The sequence below is a fragment of the Ictidomys tridecemlineatus genome, chromosome 4 (genome assembly GCF_052094955.1).
Source record: "Ictidomys tridecemlineatus isolate mIctTri1 chromosome 4, mIctTri1.hap1, whole genome shotgun sequence".
Taxonomy (NCBI): Eukaryota; Metazoa; Chordata; class Mammalia; order Rodentia; family Sciuridae; genus Ictidomys; species Ictidomys tridecemlineatus.
In genome coordinates, this window is record NC_135480.1 from 139,080,358 (window position 1) to 139,100,981 (window position 20,624).

Below are 20,624 nucleotides of genomic sequence, written 5' to 3' on the forward strand. Positions count from 1 at the left end.
ACATGCACACACACACACACATACACACACACACACACACACAGAGAGAGAGAGAGAGAGAGAGAGAGAGAGAGAGAGAGAGAGAGAGAGAATTATTTCTCTTGGAAATAAATGCTACCAAATAATTTTCAGTGAATATAACAAATGACCTATGGAAAGAGGAGAATAACCATACTTTTTGAGCAAAAGTAACTCACAATATGCTTAATTATATGCAAAACCATGTGATGAGGTTTTTTTTTCTTTGTTCCTGCTATTTGAAATAACAGCACCCAATTAAATTTTGGGGCTCTCTCCTGGTCCCTTCTCCTATCTGGTTTATTTAGAGCTTTTTATTATTTACTAGTTGCTGTTCATATCAATAGAATCCACTATGATTACATAAGACTACTACAGTTATTAGTTAACATCTGTGGGGAATGGGAGTTTATCATGTAGAAGTTACACTAGCAAATGTGCCTTTGAGCAATACAAAGACTCTATTGTTAAATATTGCTTTCTAGTGGAATTTCCCATTGGTCATGCTCATTTGGAAGATAGGGCCTGCCCTTAGCTGTGGAAACACGGTGATTGTCAAACCAGCAGAACAAACTCCCCTTACTGCTCTTCATGTGGCATCTTTGATAAAAGAGGTAAGTTTCCTAAATCAAAACATGCACAAGAATTCAGCCATCCTAATTTATAACAAGAAGGTCCCATTTGGTGCTACTATAAGCTGCCTGACTTACAAATGGTTCTCGTCAGTGGTTGGGGCACATCTAGCAGGACTGCTGGCTGAGATTCCTGGAGTCAACCCAAACACGGACAGAAAGCCAGACTCAAGGTCTTGGAGTCAGTCATCTTATGACCAGATTTTTTTCTTTCTTTTGTCCAAATCAACGGACATAAATACATGTTACAATTAATAGAGCATTCTTTCACATGTTGAAATATTAAACTAGTTTGCAACTTCTACTGATGTCCTGATGAGTCTTGCAAATTTATTTAAACTTAAACAAGTTTTTAGTTTTCATCTATATGGTGGTTGCAGGCCACTGTGCCAATATGATTGTTTATGTTATTGGGCCACATTATTTTCAAACACATGTCCATGTTTATATTCACTTTTCTTTTATAGTTTCCTATACATTTTCTTTCTTCTTCAGAAATGGCAAAGCACACACCAAACTTATTTTCATCAACTATGTGAATTGCATGAATATATTTTTTTCTTGAGAACAAGTCATTGCACTTTGACCTTCCTATCTTACCCAAACTTATACAACTGTTAGTTACCAGAAACTTAAATTTCAGAAAATCCAAATTAATATCTTTAAAATATTTTTTATTTAAAATTTATAATAAGCAAAAGAGATGTTAAAATGAGGCAATTTGATACAAATAACATGAAATTTTAATGTGCCCAACTCAGTGGTCACATTGCTTCTTCTTCCTTGAATTCTTCAGCTGGGATTGATATGGGTCTGTAAAGTTCCATTCTAAGCGATCTGATTAGCTTTCTTAATATATTACTAAATCATGTCAGTGGGGATTTGCAACTCAGATGGTATGCCCTGAGCAATCAACAGCTACAAACTAGAAATATGAGATCTCTTTAGCTTCTTATTTTTACTGATGGAGTTTATAAAATATGTTGCTTTCCTTCCTGGTAAGTAATTCACCAAACACTCTTCTATACACTACTTTTTTGAGTTATTATTATGAAATTTGAGAGAGCCATCATGAGAGCAGTGATCCATAAACTCTGGGCTCATCCCAGGAATTTTTCGATAATGCAGCCCATCTGATTATTTTCATGTGGGCTAAGAAATGAAATAATAATAATAATAAGGAATAAAGAATGAAGGCACTTAGGTGAATTTTTCTTGGGAGAGCAATCATAAGATGAACATTACCATAATGAAGCAGCCTCAATCCCGTACTCACCTCTCTTTTGAATTAAATTCTGAGTTGTGTTTTAACTGTTTTGCTTTTTGCCTTTCAGGCAGGGTTTCCTCCTGGAGTAGTGAATATTGTCCCTGGCTATGGGCCTACAGCAGGGGCAGCCATCTCTTCTCACATGGATATTGACAAAGTGGCCTTCACAGGATCCACAGAGGTAATACCATTTACCCAGGCCTGCAGTGAAGAGACTGGCATCTCTCTCTACCTATTGGAATCATGTTTTATTGTAACTATTTTAAGCTGACACTTCCTTAAAACAAAAAGTATTTTTTAATGATTTGTTCCTTATTCTGGCCTTCAAATGTATTTATACAACATAAGTAGATACAGTTTGGATGAAATGAAATACCGATTACAAATTCAGAAGGTAGAAGAAACTGTTTTTAGTGTGTTCATTACCTCCTATTATGAGAAATATAGCCCCTGAGACAGTATTGTATGATTAGTTAAATTTATGATAAAAAATATTTATTACAAAATCTACTATTATTAAATTTATTTTGTGACAAATAAAAGTTTTATTAGTTATTCACATATTTTAATTAGTTTTATTATTTTGGTATATCCTTAGAGGTACAAAAATGTATATATAATTATCCAGATTAAAGTGATATTTATAGTTCTTACAGGGAAAACATATTGTCTCGAGCCAATGAACATTACACTTTCTGAATTAAAGATTATTCTTGATTGAGAGAAAAGACAGATTAAAAGTTTGTGGTGATTCTTATCCATGGACTTATTTATTGTGCCAGCCTCCTTGTAAACATGAAGTTTTTGATAAAAAATACAGAGAGTATGACAGTTTGTCTGCAGATTCCTGTGACTGTCAGTAGATGGATAAAAGGTCCATTAGCTAAGTTGGATCATGATATGTGTGATCAATACATGCTCTGATATAGAGGAAAAATAACCTACTAACTAGTCATGCACATCAAGATCCAGCCTTCATGTTCTGTATATTTGCTCTCTCACCCATGAACATTTTTCTGATTTATCTCATGTCTGTATGTTTGGATGGGAAAGCCTTTTATATCTGAAGGTGCCAAATCTTGAAAAATGCCACTTGATGTTTCTTCCTAATGAAACTTAACAATCGCTCAAACATCATACAAATTTTAAATATTACATATTCCCATCTTTGTGAGAGCAAACTAAGCCTCCTCTTTGCAACACTCCATTTCAGGTTGGCAAGATGATCAAAGAAGCTGCAGGGAAAAGCAATCTGAAGAGGGTCACCCTGGAGCTGGGGGGAAAGAGCCCTTGCATTGTGTTTGCCGACGCCGACTGTGAGTAGGAGGCTCATTGTTCACTCTTCACTCTCCTCCTTTCTGGTGTCTGATAACACCGTACAGTGTACTTGAATCTCACAGTTGGGTTTGCTTCAAAGTGTAAGGAATTAATGAGAGTCCAGAATTACTCTTGAAAATCTTGTAAATTGTCCTGAAGTTAGAACACATAGATAAGTTAAACAAAGACACAGTTTCTTCCTGGTCTGAAATAAATTGCTAGTTCCTCAGCTGAACCCTAGATAACATAAATGTTTTTCATTTAGAGGCCATGATGTATTCTTTTTAATAATTCCGTATCTTTAATTACTGTTTTCGGCAAAATGAAATTCCTCAGCTATTTGGACTTAAGAGAAGCTGGGGAGACAGCAATTACAGTTCACCATCTCCCTTCACTCTGGGTCATATAATCATGAAATGAGATGGCAAGAAGAAAATTAAACCAATTTAAATAGCTCTCTCTTTTTTTCCAGATTATCAAGGATAGTTTTATATGTGTATCAAGTCTACAATTATTATATGACCCCTCTATATAATATTCTAGGTTCATTCTGATTACATTACCATATAGAATCCCCAAAATTACTTTCTAAATAGGTGGTAATTAGCAGAAAGAGATGGTCAAACATTCCTTCAACTCTTTCTTAAACAGTTGCATTATTGTTATGAGGCTGTAAAAACTAATGGTTCATGGAATTGGCCTTTGTTACTCTTGTGATCTTAATCAAAGTTTTTTAGAACACACTGCCTTATTAAACATTCTACAACCATGACATGATTACTAATTTGCCAAGACTGCAAGCTATTTTCACTACAACTTAAGCAGGTATGATTAGCTCACAAATTCATACCTAATTGCTTTAATGTTGAATTGAATCTTTGGCCTTTAGAAAAATAAAATGAAAAGAAGAATTTATTCTTGTGATTTAGGATCTACAAATGAAGGAACCTAAGCATATTCTACCATCTAAACAAAATATATATTTTCAGACATATATGAATGATATATTTTAGACAGATTTTGAAAATGTCTTTCTTAGAAATAATACCATGAGGTGAATAATTATAAATATTAGTGGGTTTTGTTACTGTTTTTTGGTTGCTTTGGTTATAGTTATAGTTGTTTTTGCAGAAAAAATTATTCGTTCTACTAATCACAGTGTATAAGATTGTTTTGAAGTTATTTAAGGTAATTGGCATTTCATATTTTCTTTGTTATTTAGTTAAAACCTGATTCCTAAAAAAACTTCACAATTATCTCAGTATAATGATATTTGACCTTGCAATCAAATTCACACTCTTGGTAATGTCCATATGAAAGTTGTCTTAATAACAATCATTTTTTTTTTGGTGCTACTAATTTTTTCTATTGTTTTCATAGTAAATAAAGAATCACAAAAATTAATTTTCACCTAGCTTTTAAGAGGTGAAATATCTTGAACCCATGCCTGACCATACAACTTATAATTTTTTCTGTATCACCACACTGAGATACATAAATGTACATAAACAGAAAAATCTGCATAAATATATGTAATCTTTAGAAAATATTTCTTCTTTAACGTGAATGCTCTCTTTGCAGTGGCCAGTGCTGTTGAATTTGCACATCAAGGCTTATTCTACCATCAGGGCCAGTGCTGTGTAGCTGCATCCCGGCTTTTTGTGGAAGAATCAATTTATGATGAGTTTGTTAAAAGAAGTGTTGAGCGGGCTAAGAAATATGTACTTGGAAATCCTCTGACCCCAGGAGTAAATCAAGGCCCTCAGGTGAGCATAAAATATAAAGAATAGAATTTTAAGGGACAAGAATAAAGTGTCCTTCTTGACCCAATTTTGAATAATTACTTCTCATTTGTGCATCATCTTAGGTAATAAGACTGTACCAGTCCTGTGGTTTCAAAAAAATCTAATTCTCAAAGGTTCAGAAATTATTCTTTGTGTTGCTGATTTTTCATACCTGAAAACACTTTAGGAGGCATCCTGGGAACTAAAGATGAAAGGAAAATTAACAAACACTATCAATTTCTTGCTTTCCTCAACCTGCACATCTTTTGATTCCTTTTACAGTCCTTTGTCCATTTGGAAGTTCATATACATTTTTCTCTCTCAAACACAATCCTTCATCACAGCTGCCATTCCACAGATTCAGACATCTAGCACACCCCTAAATCCTCTGCAAAGTCCTCAGTTACTCTGACCTGATGTGCGTTCTCTAAAGATTGTTCACACATCCTCAAAGGTCCTAGACTGCTGGTTTCTAACAAATTTTTCAACTCAGTTGTTAAAGCCCAAACAATCCCCCAGGCTCCCAGTGTTTTTCATTTACTCCTAATCATTATCAATAAGAGTGCTTCTGTCTTTCATTAGAGGTCACCTTTCCCTCTTCCTTGCACAGTTCTTTGTCATAGTTTGTTATTCAGACTCCTGGACCTTCAGTTTTGGTTTTTTTTCCCCATCCCTTGGGGACCTGGTGTAGAGGAATCATTCTCAACTAGGGGGAACTTTGCTTCCCTCCCCCAGGGGATAGTTGCCCATGTATGGTGACATTGTAAATTGTCACAACTTGATGGAAGGATGTAGTTCTACTTGCATCGAATGAGTACAGACAAGGCAGGCTGCTAAACACCTTTTGATGTGCAAGACAGTCCCACAACAGAAATCAGCTAGCCCAAAATGTCCACAGGGCCAGTGCTAAGAGATTATGCTCTAGAGACTAGACCTTAAGCTTGCAGGCCTTATTGCCCACACTAAGCATTATATGCTGTTTCATCCTGTAGATCTGAAACCAAATTCTATTCTTGACTTGCTCACTAAGCCAAATATAAATTCAATTAACCAAAATTTAGTGAACACTGCTATCAGTAAAACCCTGAGTTTGTCATCTGGCAATGCCAGGAGGAACAAGAACAGCATGCTCCCTGACCTTGTGGAGTTTATAAACTGGGTAATTTAGAAGACTGTCTTAGATTTTCATTCCAAGTATTTAGGTAGGAAAATCCTAGGACTTCAGCAATGCCAAATACTGAAATCTAAAAGCCTTAAAATAACTGGCAAATAAAGTAGTAATTTGTTTTTATCTTAATCTCATTGTAGTTTGCATTTGTCTTTGAGTTTAATGACTACATAGAAGGAGTTGACAGTTTTATCATAGAGTTGACAATTTTTATCATATTTGGTAACTTCTCAAATATCCATATCAAATATTCCAAGAAATATGATCAATTCTAATCTAAATTAGTCTTCTATTTCAAAAAGGAATAGGGTTCTTAATTTTCCTTTGTGATTATTTATGTCTGCCTATCTTTATAAACATAAAGCACTTTTCCAATTAGAGAAGGAGACACAGAAAAAAGAGAGATGAGTGGACTATCTAAGATATTTAATATAGAATATTGGTTGGGTAATACAACTAGGGAGGAAAATCTGTTTAATTCAACAATAGTCTAAAACACTGAGCTAAAATATCTCATTATTTCTAAGAGGAAGAAGTTAAAACAGGGTTTGAAAAATTCTTGTTCATAGGATCCTAGAGGAAGTAATATGATAATCTAACTGATTAATATGACTTTAATCTCTATAAATAAATAGATTTTTATCACAGGTTGTGCTAAGTAAGTAGGATAAGTAGGTATGTTGGAACTTTGAGAAACAAAACACTGAAAAGTCCTCAGGGATTCTCTACTCTAAAAATTTGTTATCTGTTATTATAAGAAAGAGTATACAGAAAAAAGCCATGTGTTCATTAAGCTTTATCCTAGATCCTCATCCCAGGTGCTTGAATGAACTGAGGCTTTAAAAATGTAGTTATATAATCTTCTTCATTAAATGCCTCAATAAAATTGTTATAGAGAATATAAGCAACAAAAGCATTTATTTAGGGAAAATAGTTTCTAAAAGAAGTTTGGTTCCTTTCTTATTTTGAAGATTAAGAACTTAAAGTATCTGAATGTTGAAGCAATTACAACATAGTATATATTATTTATATTTGTTTTATGTATGTGTGTTCGCGTGTGTATATTGTTTCTTTATAAAAGTGGTTTTCCTATTTGGTTCATAGAACAAAATGTATATTTCCTTGAAAACTTGGAAATAAGTGTTTTCATTTGGAAAAAAATGATGCTATCCATATAAAATGTATTAAAAACAGCAGAGTAGCATCTTATCATGGTATGGAGACATAGGGCTTTAAATGATACACTGAATTTTACATCTAACCTCCCTTAGACTCTATTTCCTCGTTTTTAAGATGGGGTTAGTAAATTAATCTTGAAGGATCATTTTGCAGTGAAATGAGATAATCTATAGAATGTCTCCATCTGAGTGCTTGGTTCACTATGTGTTCTAAGATAGCTGTTAAGTAAATGAAAATCACATGCCTGTATTTATACCTGGCAATAATTGTAAAAATCAATTTTTTAGACATCTACTTTCATTGATCTTGTTGGTCTAGTTTCCAAATACTTTGAGGAATGTGTCTTTTTTCAATTTACCTTCTTCTTCTTCAACCTACCAAGCCTAAAGAATCAAAGAGTTTGAACTTTCAAAGTCACTAAAATATATACTTTAAGACCATCACAATAATGCTATAGACTAACCCAGGGCCAATGACTCATTTCATAGCAAAGAATTCCTTTACATGCAAGCATTACTGAACAGTGCCTAAGATTCACAAAGAAAGCCAAGTTCATGATTGATGAATCCAAAACCTTCTGAAGAAGGTTTGTATTTATGGTGAATCAAAATTAGCTAGACCAAACTGGATGTGTTTCAAAGTATAGCTGAAATTTTCTATCACAAGTCCCAGGCTCTGGCATGGTGTTTCTCAATCTTTCTTGTGCCTCTGAATCACCCAAGGATTCAGTAGATCTAGAGAGGGGCTTGGGAAGTGCAGGTTGCTTCCAAGTGATGCCAGAGCTGCTGGCTCTAGAAACACATTGCAATGGCAAGGCACTGCAATATACAGTCCTGTATTTTTTAGAAGTCAGAGATCACATGTTTCCCAACAAATAAATCCTTTCAATATCTTTCTGCAGTGCATATGCATGTATTAGACAGTCACCTGGGAACCACTCTGGTCACAGAGTGACCAGAGTGGGAAACATTATGACTTGGGAAGCATACTGTGAATAAAAACTGAAAATTATGATTTTGAGGTCATAGTCCAATTAATAAATTGAAATAGGCCAGAGGAGCTTTGCATGGAGGCACGTAGATCCTTGAGTCTTTACTGAGTCTTTACTGAGACACTAGAATATCTTAACTAGAAAAAATATCTAACACTCCCCTTAATTTAGTTGTATTAACTAGTACACAGTAACATAAATATCTCTTCTAGACCAACTCTACAATTTCTTTGATCTGATGAGAATGAAGAGATTTTCTTTGTGGGATACATGATTGAATACTGTTCAGTGGAGAGCCTGCAGGAACACTGCACCGAATATTGAGCCAAATTTTGTAAAACTAGTTTCTGATTGAAGATAGCATTTAATCTACTTAGATAGGAGTGCTGAATCCCATACAGTTAGAAATGACTTCTTGGAAGCTTTTTCTTGGTCTTGGGTGGTGGGAAATATTTGCAGAGTCAAAGAAGATAAAGAATAACACTTTTTAAGTAGAGAGAAGGGACAAGTAAGTTAAACTAACAAGAGCCCTCGACCCCCCTGCTTAGCTCCTGGATCTCCTGGTTTTCCTTTAATCCACAATGACATGGTGTTCATAACCAGAACTTCTAACTCCTTTTCCCCTATAAATATCTTATTCAAAAAATTTCACTTCTGTAACACTTTTCATATATTTAGATGTGGCTCATTTAATAAAATATAAAGATGAAAATTGGGACTGGCCAGAAACTGAAATCAAACCCACTGACCTGGGGAGGATGCCCAACCTATGGTTTGAGTGTGATATCCAAGGTCATGGACTAGGCCAGAGGGGATGGTCCAGGATGGGGAAGTCCCCACAGAAATATAGGAGTCTTCTCAAAGTTCAAAGGCATCTGCTTCCCAAATGCCCTAATTAAGCCAGAATCACAGCTTTCTTTTTCTTGTTTCACTCCTTTTATTTCAGTTAGGACTACAATTTCCAGGTAAATGTGTTAGATCATTAACAAACTTTTCTTTAAGAATGACAGTTGTGTGAAAGGGTCAGTTGTATTTGCTGTGCCAATACACTTTCTTTTTTTTCTTCTTTACACAACTGTAGATTCTAAACATAGGTATCTTCAAGGTTTCCTTCCTAAAATTTCATGAGAAGTAAATGTGCCCAGAGAATGAATCTAAACCTATGACAGCTTTCAAAATTCAATATCAGATTTAATAGAAATAGACTAGCTCACTGAAGCCCTCATCCACAGGCCCATAACTTATATAAGTTGCTGATTTTTTTTTCTTTTCATGTGATATTTTACAAATAGATTGACAAGGAACAGTATGATAAAATACTTGACCTCATTGAGAGTGGGAAGAAAGAAGGAGCCAAACTGGAATGTGGAGGAGGCCCCTGGGGGAATAAAGGCTACTTTGTCCAGCCCACAGTTTTCTCTAATGTTACAGATGAGATGCGCATCGCCAAAGAGGAGGTAAATGGTTTCACTCTGTTCTGTTCCCTTTATTGCCTCGCTTTGTCTGCAGGTGTCTACTATCTGTGCCTTTAAATTTCCCAGCTCTTTGAACATCTTTCTCAGTAAATGTTACTATTTGTTTCTGCTGTTGATAAAGGTTGAAGTTACTTGTGATCAAGAATAAAAACAGTAAGGAGTCCACTGAGCCTGTGAAGAACTTGCAGCCAAACAGACCAGGATCGTAACAATCATTAGGTGCTTCCAGTCACAGGTTTTGCATGATAGTGTGAATAAACTTGAGAACATTCTGTTGAGTCAAATATGCCAGGCACAGAAAGACAAATCCTGAAAGATCCCAATTCTATGTAGAATTTTAAAAAGTCCAACTCAGAAGCAAGGAGTCAAATGGTGGTTACCAGAGACTTTGGGGACACGAAGTGGAGAAGAGGATTGGGGAAATGCTGGTCAAAGGACACACAATCTCAGTCATACAGAAGGAATAATATCAACAGAACCATTGGACAATGTGTTGACTCCCATCAATAACAACATATTGTATACATGAAAATTGCTGAGAGCAGATCTTCAGTGTTTCTATCATGAAACAAAAAGTGCTTCAGCCCTACCTAGTGATGCCATATTTGCCCTATGGTCTTTTTCTACATTCATCTCCACGTTCCTCCCCCTCCTCTGTGTGCTCTTGGCCCTGTGTTTATTAGTGGTCAGATTTCCCAATTTTGTGTGTGTATATACATATACATACAAATATACTAATTGGGTATAATATAATACACTCGTTAAATATTTAACCATACAACACAAAATTAAGAATCATAACGCCTGAAAAATCTGGGGCCAAGAATACATGAAAGGGGCTGGGGATATGGTTCAGTGGTAAAGCACTTGCCTAGCACGTATGAGGCCCTGAATTCAATCCTCAGCAGCACCCTCACCCCCCAAAAAAGAGTACATGAAGACTGAGGAGATATAGGGAGTAAATACTTATATTTACACATAATATATGCTTATTATATATTTAATATATAATAATAGGTAAAATTATATGGCATAATATGTTACATATTATAGTTAAAATATTTGGTGAGTACAAAATTAAGAAAAATGTAATCTAAGAAGGCAATGTATTACTAAGAAGTACTAATTTTTATTTAGGAAGGTAAATAACCTACCTCGTAGACAATGAGGGTCTCTATTAAATTCAGAGAAGATGAACTGACTTTGGATGACAAAAGTGTCATGTAATACCCTACAATAAGAAGACACTGACAACTCAAAGGTCCTCAATTATAACCCTTTCATCCTGTCAGTTTGTACTTTATGTCCATGATGTGATGGATAATCTGAGAAGGTTATTCTCTTTAAATTGCCCCTCCATCCCAAATTTTATTAAGTCAAGGAGAAATGGACAAAATCACATTTGCAAACAGAGGAAATAAATAAGAAAAACGAAAATAAAAGCAAACATAGATAATCAAACCTACTTAGTTTCTCTATATCACTTCATTCCTCAACTGAATTGTAATTATTGCATTTATTAATAAGTTTTTATCTCACTACAAGAATTGTTCTTGTTTATGTCAATTAATACCAAATAGAAAGGACTGTGGAAATATCTTCAATGAGGTATTTGTTGTGTTTCTATAATGTATGTGATAGAATAGTTATTTGGCTCCTTCAAAGTGGAAACCTGAAACTACGTACTATATTCAATTCAAATTTTGTAAAATATGAGTGTGTTTATTATAGTAGCTGTTCTACATCTATCTAGTTCCTAGATTACAACATCATGATTCAATTCACAACCTTAGGCTTTGCCCTCAGCCTCTACTGAATGGTAGTCCATACCCCTTATACTACTTAAATCAATGGTGGATACCAGAAAATCATTTGACATTTCTGATTTTTGCCCACCTTCGTTCACATTTCCCAGAAAAATGTTATAATACTCAGAGGAGCCTCTCTTTTATTGTAAGCTTAATTTTTCAGAGAAAATCCAGCTATTTTCTCCTCCCTAGAGCTGAGAGCCAGAATGAATTGAGCATGGCCTGTGCTAATAACAGTCTAGCAAGAGAGGTCTAGACTTGAATAAGCAAAATTGTGATTGTTGTTTCCTGTCCTGTGATTTTATCAATTGCCAGTGAACTCATACTTTGTTAGTATAGGGTACTTCAGACTTGCAATAATGAATTCTGTTTGGCATATTTAAGCAACATAAGAAAAGAAAATGAATAAAATCCCTTGTTGTTTTACCTATCTTGACTAATTTTAAAAAGATCCAAATACAGAATAAACGATATTTTAGTCACTGACACACTAATATATAAAACATTAATATTATTATGAAACATTACCTATGTATTTATCCAATAGAGCAAGCATTGCTTTCTTGGGCTGTTATATGCAGTAATTCAGAAGATGAAGAAAGCTAGGGAAAGAATTTAAAATATATTCAAAGAAATCTGAAATTAATGTTTTGATGCATAACTTTAAGTAATTGGGAGCTTAACTTCAACATCTAGAAAATTAACACTGCTTTATTTATGTGTGCCTATGGTGTTCCAAAGAGAATTAAAAATGGTCATCACTTTTTTTACCTTTCACTTCTACAGATCTCAATTTTGATTCTTACATGTAGGTCTAAAAGCAGGGTGCAATGGCTCACATCTGTTATCCCAGCTGCTTGGGAGGCTGAGGCAGGAGTATGATGAGTTCAAAGTCACCCCCAGCAACTCAGTGAGAACTTGTCTCTAAATAAAATACAAAAAAGGGCTGGCTGGGGATGTTGGCCAGTGGTTAAGTGCCCATGGTTTTCAATTCCTGGTACCAAAATGTAGGTCTGAGATGAGAAACAAAATCTTATCCAATTTAGGATAATCTGTAGAGGGAGAAATCTGCAATATCTTTTTAATTTTTTTAGTTTTAATATATTATCTTTATTTATTTTATTAATTTCTTGTGTTATAGATATTTGGACCTGTGCAACAAATCATGAAGTTTAAATCTTTAGATGATGTGATCAAGAGAGCAAACAATACTCTCTATGGCTTATCAGCAGGAATCTTTACCAAAGATCTTAATAAAGCCATAACTGTCTCCTCCGCTCTACAGGCAGGGACCGTGTGGTAAGTCAGACTGAAGTTATATATGCCTTTCCAATATTAGCCACTTCAACAGGTTAACTTGAACATTTCATTTCAAATTGTGTTGTCTGCTAGAAAAGTCGTTTTTTAAAACTCCCATATAATGCTAATGTTCAACTAGCACTAAGAATCACAGCTCAAAAGCCTGTTTTTTTTTTTAATTTGTTTGTTTTATTTTGTTTTTATAATGGGTGGTTTTCTTTCAGAAACTCTGAAAAGAGATAGATCAAGCACCTTGTCAATCTGAATGGCTAGTGATAAACATAAAATATTTCTATGATAAAAGGGCTAATAAATGTCAGTATTACTATTGTATATATGTACATTATTTCCGTTTCCTAAAAACTTACTGTATACTAAATATTCTTACAAACACAGTCTATGCATCATCTTACATAGGCCTAGAAATGACCTAATTAAATAGTATCATCTCTACTTTATAAGTAAGAAGACACATGAATAGGGAGGCATTTCAAATCATAGTTTTCTCTAAGTAAATATCCCTCAGTTTTCTATTAATGCATATTAAATACTTTCATTTTCAGTGTAGAATCAAAAGAGAAAATTTTTTTCTGCACATTTTAACAGAGATAAGTTTGAGAATTTTTAAATTTTGAATTAACAGAATGTTACTTGAATATATGATGGAGAAACTTGTTATCATATCATTCCACTGAATAGCTTGGGAATCCCATTAGGAATTTCCATACATATTAAAACAGAGTAGATCTTATTATTATTGCTTTATATCCCAGAGCATAATAATGTTCTGGCATTGTCTCAGACCTAATAGCTGCTTGGTGTTTCTCAGACAATCGTTGAATCCAGAGTTGCTGGGATTTTATACTTAATTTCAAAGTAAGGATTTGATTTTCCAATTTAAATGACAATTAAACTAAGCAAAAACAAGATTCTTTTTAAAACTGTAAACTTATTTAAGAAACTATCCTGATAAGGGAAACAGAATATCTCTGTGGCACAATGAGAATTTAGAACTCTAGGAATGGGGATATCAAGTTTTTAACTAAGAAAACACCTGAATATTATTTCAAAATCAAAGTAATAATCAAACTTTTCTAAGTACAATATATTTATTTGGAGGTCTTCTCATCTTTTTGACTACCTTTTATAATAACATGAAAGTAAGGGAAAATATAAAAACTAATTTGAAAAATTGTATTCTTTAATTTTTTTATTTTTGTGTAATGAGAATCATATAAGTAATTAGATTTTGCTGTTAACTTTAGCTTCTAGGAAATTCAAAGCTAAGCATTGTTCATAGCCTACAAAATTGCATTCTAATTGTCCCCAACCCACTCCATCTTCTATTGTAATTTTTTCTTTAATTCTACTCACTTTTTTTTAGTAATTATGTTGCTTCATATAAGCATCTTTAAACACTTTGTGAAATCTGATAAACAAATCTATAATTAAATCCACTTCCTAACAAGGCCTTTGTTTAAGTAATTTATTGAACCAAATGATGAAAAAATGAAGTATTGTGATACACATTGCAATCACGAAAGAACGTTGATTCTAGTCTGAAGAGTACATAAAACTCAAAAAAAATCACAAAGCTCATTGAGTATAAGCAGTAAAGAACATGCATATAACAAATCTCAGCCTCTAGTAAGCTGTATCCTTTCCTTCTAGAGCATATTGGCCATTCTATTTTATACTTCAAACTACCACTTCTTAGGGACATGATATACTACCCAAATGACTATTCATATATACATAGTTGCACCTTTCTATTTGTTTCTGAGTAGTGTATATATCCATATACTTTCTGGATTCTAATTTATACTGTTGTTTTTTAAAAAAACTCAATGAGTGTATTAAATTAAAATAAATGCAGTTCTTTTAATTTCCTAAATTCCCAGCTTAGGAGTTATTTCATAGGTTAAGCATTATCTATAATGTACTTTTTTTTTTCCTTCAGGGTAAATTGCTACAGTGTGGTATCTGCTCAGTGCCCCTTTGGGGGATTCAAGATGTCTGGAAATGGACGAGAACTGTAAGAATAAGTTTCTATTGAGATAAATATTGATCTAGATGGTTATCACTCCAGGGAACTAATTCATGTTCACCACCTTAAATAAAACCTGCCGCTAATCTCTCTTTGAGATCCATACCACCAAATAGCTTTTTAAATGTTGAATGTACTTCATGAGTTTATAAAGGCAACAGCAGAAGGGAAATATAATTTATTAAACCCCTAATATTCATAAGAGACCATATTAAGCACTTTACACCAGTGATTGCATTGTTGCCTACTTGTAGAATGGCTAGATGTATGTCTGAATGTAATCCATTTGGGAAACATTCTCAAAAAGAAGATAGGAAATCTAAATTGGTGATTTTAGGAAGCATATAAATAGAAGAAAACTGTAGTTATTTAAAAATACCTCTTAGATAAATAAATTAGGTCAGTTATCCCCCAAAAAATTTAGTGTTGAAATGAAAGATTCTCATTTGTTGAAATATTATTGATGCAGACTCTAAATTTTTAAATTAACTGAATGAGTTATTTTGGGTACTAAAATATAAACCCAGAGGGAAATTTGACTATTGAAAACATGCTTTATAGTTGTGACTAGACTGAGAATTTTTATACATAAATGCGTTTATGAGCCCTCCATTGCTTTGGAAACCAAGATATATAGACTTTTAAAATATGCAGATATATATGTATATGTAGAAAATAGTTACACTATATTTGGTTAATTTAGTGGTTTAAACCATTTTATTTCCTAAAATTGTTTACATTTACTAATAAATAAAAATCCATTCAGGAAAAACATACATATAAAGGCATAAATTGGTGTAAACATACTTTATATACAGAGATACGAAAATTGTGCTCTACATGTGTAATAAGAATTGTAATGCATTCCATTGCTGTCGTGTATTTAAAAAAATAAAATCAATAAAAAAGAAAAGAAAAAAGACATACATCACATACAAACTATATGGAATCAAACATAGAAAAAGCTTCTCATTTTGTTAATATCAGGTAAAATGAATCTAATATCTAAAGGTCATGAGTGCATTAAATAGACATCAACTTTGTTATTTATCTTAATTGATCAGCAAAATTGCATTGAAGCAAACATCGTTGGAGAGGTAGAGAATGGAGAAAAGTTAAAATGATGGATGCACTTTCTTAATACGCATTCATTATGTACTTGCTGTTATTTATAAGGTTCTATGAGTCCCAGAGACATAACACTATGTTCCATTCTTCAAATAACTGCAGTGGCAGAAAGAAGATGTAAAAAACAGTGCAAAATACCTACACACAGTTTGAACAGTAATTCTAGACTATTAATAAAGTGGGAGTTCATGCCTCAGGAAGTCAGGAAAGTAGTTGAAAGTCCAGAGGAAAGGGTATCAAGGGAAAGAAAATCTGAATACCAAGAGAGTTTAATATTTAATACTATATTTCTAATTTTCACTATTTTCATCTGTTAAAAAAAGTGAGGGATTGTGGATAAAAATAGGAGTGGGAGAAGGAAGTACATCTTTGAGATCCTTCCCATGCTTAAGATTCTGTGGTTATAACCCCAGTGAGAATTTAGTGGCCAAAAATTTAATGATATTGATAGAGTAAAGGACCTCACAGTAAAGACAGGACTTCATCTAGGGCATGAAGCTTGTGTAGGACATCAGTTAAGTAGAGAAAAGCATATTCCTGAACGGAATGGGCATTGGGGATGCTGAGGGGCTAGTGAGCGTGGGTGGTTGGTATGGATTTATGGGGGTGAGGAAGATTATTACAAAGATAAATTTGATCTAGATTAAGGAGTCCTGAATCTGAGGAAATCAGCTGGATCTTATTAGTGGAGTAATAAAAAGCCATAAATATGTTTTGTTTTGTTTTTTCTTCCCTGGTTTCCTCTCCTTATAATGTCCACTATTAGAGAATTTCTTGGCAGAACTAACTACTTTGTATACAAAGCTATTATTACAAAGTTAGATTACTCTGAAGGACAGTTCACTGCTGGCCCAGCGATCTAACACATTACCCTGGGAATGTTGACAAAACAATCAAAAGGAATGAAGTAACTAAAGTAGACAAAACATGTCAACTTTGTTGAATACAGTTTGGTCAAACTTTAAAGCTAAAGCATAAGGAAATTAAATAGAAGGACTGAAAATAAGAATAAAAAAATCACCCATAATTTCCTTAAAGTCTATAATGTGGGTCTAGATAATTTCCTTCTTTAAAATACAAAGAAGAAAGTTATGCTATTATTTTTTTCACTTCAAAAATCCATCTGAGAATGCTACAGTTAAAGTCTATCTAAAAAAACTTGGTAAACTTAATAAACAAGTCATTCACAACAAGATGTTTCAAAAGAATCAGTGAATCTAAAGCCTCAAATGACTCTAAAGGGTTAAATTATAGTTTTTCCTCCAAAGTAGAAAGGCAAAATCAATCAGTCAGGAACAAAGTCCTCAAAGAGCCCAAAATAGTGATATGTACACCCCAATGTGTTAGATAGTAACACAGTGCCCTTGGTTTTTAAATCTCTGCTCCAGTGTTGGCACTGGAATAGGTTAATGGCAGAAATCCCTCTTTGTGAAATCACACTCATTTTCACATAGGTTAGCATAGACCACTTGAGACTAGGTTACTAGGACATTTCAAATTTAATTGGCTCTTAGTAAATCACAAAGGTATTTCTTTTTTTCCTGTTCCTTTCAAAAAAGGGGAGAGAGGAAATGGTATTAATGGACTTATAGCAAGAACTCAAATGAACATTTTTTTTTTCTTGGTTATATTTGCCAATTCAGTTCAGCACACATTTCCTCTGGCCTGCTTAATTAGTGTAAAGCTCATTTCTGGGCATAAAAGAAAAAATGGACATATCTTATTAGTAGAACCGTTTTCCCTAAGGTATGGACCATGGATGAAATGCATGAGCGTCAATGTGGAAGTTATTAGAAATGGGGTCTCAGACCTAACTCACACCTATTGAATTGAAAATAGCATTTGAATAAGGACTTGGTGGTTTGTATATTGAAGATTTTCAAAGCATAGAACTGGCAGCTTATACACTTAAGATAAAGAGAAATGTAAGCAAATGTTTTTATGTTCCATCATAGATATAATATATGTATTCCTAAGAAAACTGACCTGTTTCTAACAGAGTTTGAAAATAATCACACTCATTATTCCTGAGAGTTCCAACTTCCCTTATAACCCAAAATACAGTGAAAGGTCTATTGGTGAAAATCATGGGTTAATTTATCTACCTCTGTGAGATAAAATGCTTATTAAAATACTATCTTTTAATGGGTTTCAGACAGCTGAGTCTAAACCCTTTAATTACTTTGAAGAACATGCTCATTGAAGCTTTTAGAAGGTATTTTTAAAAGCTTAATTGCCCAAGAAAATAATCAGTATAAGGGGATTAGGTTTTCAAGAGCAAAAGATGTCTTCTGCATACCTGTCTAGATCACAAGAGGGAGGCTTAGGAAAGGATCAAGATCTTATTCCTCTGTAAGCTACATGTGCATAGGTGTAATGGCTTTAAGAATAGTTTAATATATATGCAATTTAATCTCATCAAAGCCATACAGAGAATAACTGAGCCAATCCTTCTAGTTCTATTCAAAAAAGGGTAAATCATAGTTTCCTAAACTGGTGGGAGATAGAGAACTGATAACAAAAAAACAGGGTACAAATAGATCAACTAGTATTCATTGCTGGTCATTTGGAATGGACTTAGGAGCAACATAGCATGTGGGGAGGACAGAGGAGGTTGTACCAAGAGGAAAATCAACATCTGCAAAAAGCTCAAAGGCCTGAATGTAGGCCAATCTCTAACAGCTTTCCTCCTTAAAAAGAAAACATACAAAAAATCAAAAAGGAAAGAAAATTCCAACAATGAAGATCAGGTTTTTGTTTTGCCATGAATCAAAAGATATTTTTGAAACTACATCTGCCTAAGATCAGAACCTTAGAATGCAGATGGAAATAGAAGCATTTTCTACCCCTCACTACTGCTGTGCCAACTGCACCTAGTAAATACATAGCTTTACTGGGTACACTGGAGTGACTATGGCTATTTCTCCTTTCATATATATATATATATGATATATATATATATATATAATTTATTTGAAACCAAACTAGAAATGAGAAAAGTCTTATAGTATTGAATTATCTTTTGAGCAGTTAAAGCTTTAATAGTTAAGTAAAAGAAAAAATGTCAAAAGTGGATAATTTCTATGCATATCAACTGAAAGTGCCTAATTGTTTAGAATGAAAGACATTTTGTGTCATTTTTTATGTTTTCAAAAATGGAAGTCATTTTTAAGAAATTTTCTCTACAAGGGAATTTTTGCAAACTAGCTATTACATGAAATGTTCTCTGCACAGAAATAGTTTCCACATTTCCTTATGAGATAAGCAAGAGTGACTTGTACCACATCAGTGACTATCGTACATTTATGCTGCTATGCTCAATGGCATTTACAAATATTTTTCCCCCCCTCTCTCTAGGGGAGAATACGGTCTCCATGAATACACAGAAGTCAAGACAGTCACCATGAAGATCTCTCAGAAGAATTCGTAAAGATACACCAGAATGGACAGAACACTTTTCAACGACTAAGCATCTCCTATAATCACTACTATGTGGGGTCTAAATAGAAAAATGCTCTTTTTTTGATTTTTTTTAAACATAAGCTAATCACCTTAGTATTAATACTGCACATAGAAAGCTTGACATGTAGCTTATTCTGAAGGAATAACTTGATTTTTGTTATGTGACTCCCAAGTCCTATCCTAAATAAAAAGGATGGACTTGGATGTAAGATCTCTGACTCTGTGGTAGTCATGTAGTTTTCTTTGTAGCTACTGGTCCAGAATAATCATTTTACAGAAGACAAGCAGTAGTCGTGTAGCCTCTTTCCCCTAATGACTCCCTGAAGTACTTAATATACATGCTAACTGCAGAGTAAGTTGCTCTGTTCCTGGTAGGTATGAAGTCCTTTTTTGTGTTTTCTAGAATGTTATGTCAGCTTGTCAAATAAAATACATAGGTGTAATCTGCATATAAAGCTTAATAAAAAATGACCTTGCATGAATCTTATTTAGTTTGAGATTCTTTTAGGTGTATGTTTGGATTATGGTGATTTACTCTCCCTGCTATCAAAAACAGTGTTAAATTAAGCCTAAAGATGAATTTAAATATAAAAGTCTAATCCACTCATTCTCAAATGGGTAAAGAAGCATTTACTTCCCAGTAGAATCCTTGAAATAAATAACACACATTCAAGATAGATGGGATCAGACTTTCATAAACATTTATTGAGTTCCTACAAGCTCTAGGCAAAGGAGTTGTACAAAACAGGTGAATAGTGAATGGCCCATTTTCTCCAGGTGCCACCCAACAAACGGAGAGGTTATAAAATAGAAATAAAGAGTCTGAAAACCCTACAGTGTAGTAATGGGGTAGTGATGAAGTCTAATTGAGGGACCTGGAAATGGTTTCATGAAGAAATTTGGCTTGAGCAGATTGGCAGTGAATAAGAGGGGAAAGATTCAACATGTAATCTCTCAGACACGTTTCATTGAAGAAAATTTAAAGATAGTCTATATAATATATTCTCCTCTGGGAGTTTCAAATTGTACATTAGCTTCATATTCTAGGT

At 33.8% G+C, this 20,624-nt stretch overlaps 1 protein-coding gene across 5 annotated transcripts in view; it reads left to right on the plus strand.

Moving 5' to 3' along the window:
- Aldh1a1 (aldehyde dehydrogenase 1 family member A1) overlaps window positions 1-20,057 on the plus strand; it is a 144,379-nt gene extending 124,322 nt beyond the window's left edge. For all 5 annotated transcript variants that reach the window (XM_078047491.1, XM_078047492.1, XM_040285665.2 and 2 more), the window contains 8 exons: window positions 504-632; window positions 1,985-2,098; window positions 3,131-3,233; window positions 4,816-5,000; window positions 9,649-9,813; window positions 12,781-12,938; window positions 14,899-14,973; window positions 19,471-20,057. In XM_078047491.1, coding sequence (XP_077903617.1) covers window positions 504-632; window positions 1,985-2,098; window positions 3,131-3,233; window positions 4,816-5,000; window positions 9,649-9,813; window positions 12,781-12,938; window positions 14,899-14,973; window positions 19,471-19,543 — 1,002 coding nt within the window. In that variant the 3' untranslated portion in view covers window positions 19,544-20,057. The remainder of the gene's footprint in view (window positions 1-503; window positions 633-1,984; window positions 2,099-3,130; window positions 3,234-4,815; window positions 5,001-9,648; window positions 9,814-12,780; window positions 12,939-14,898; window positions 14,974-19,470) is intronic.
- The last annotated feature ends 567 nt before the right edge of the window (window positions 20,058-20,624 follow it).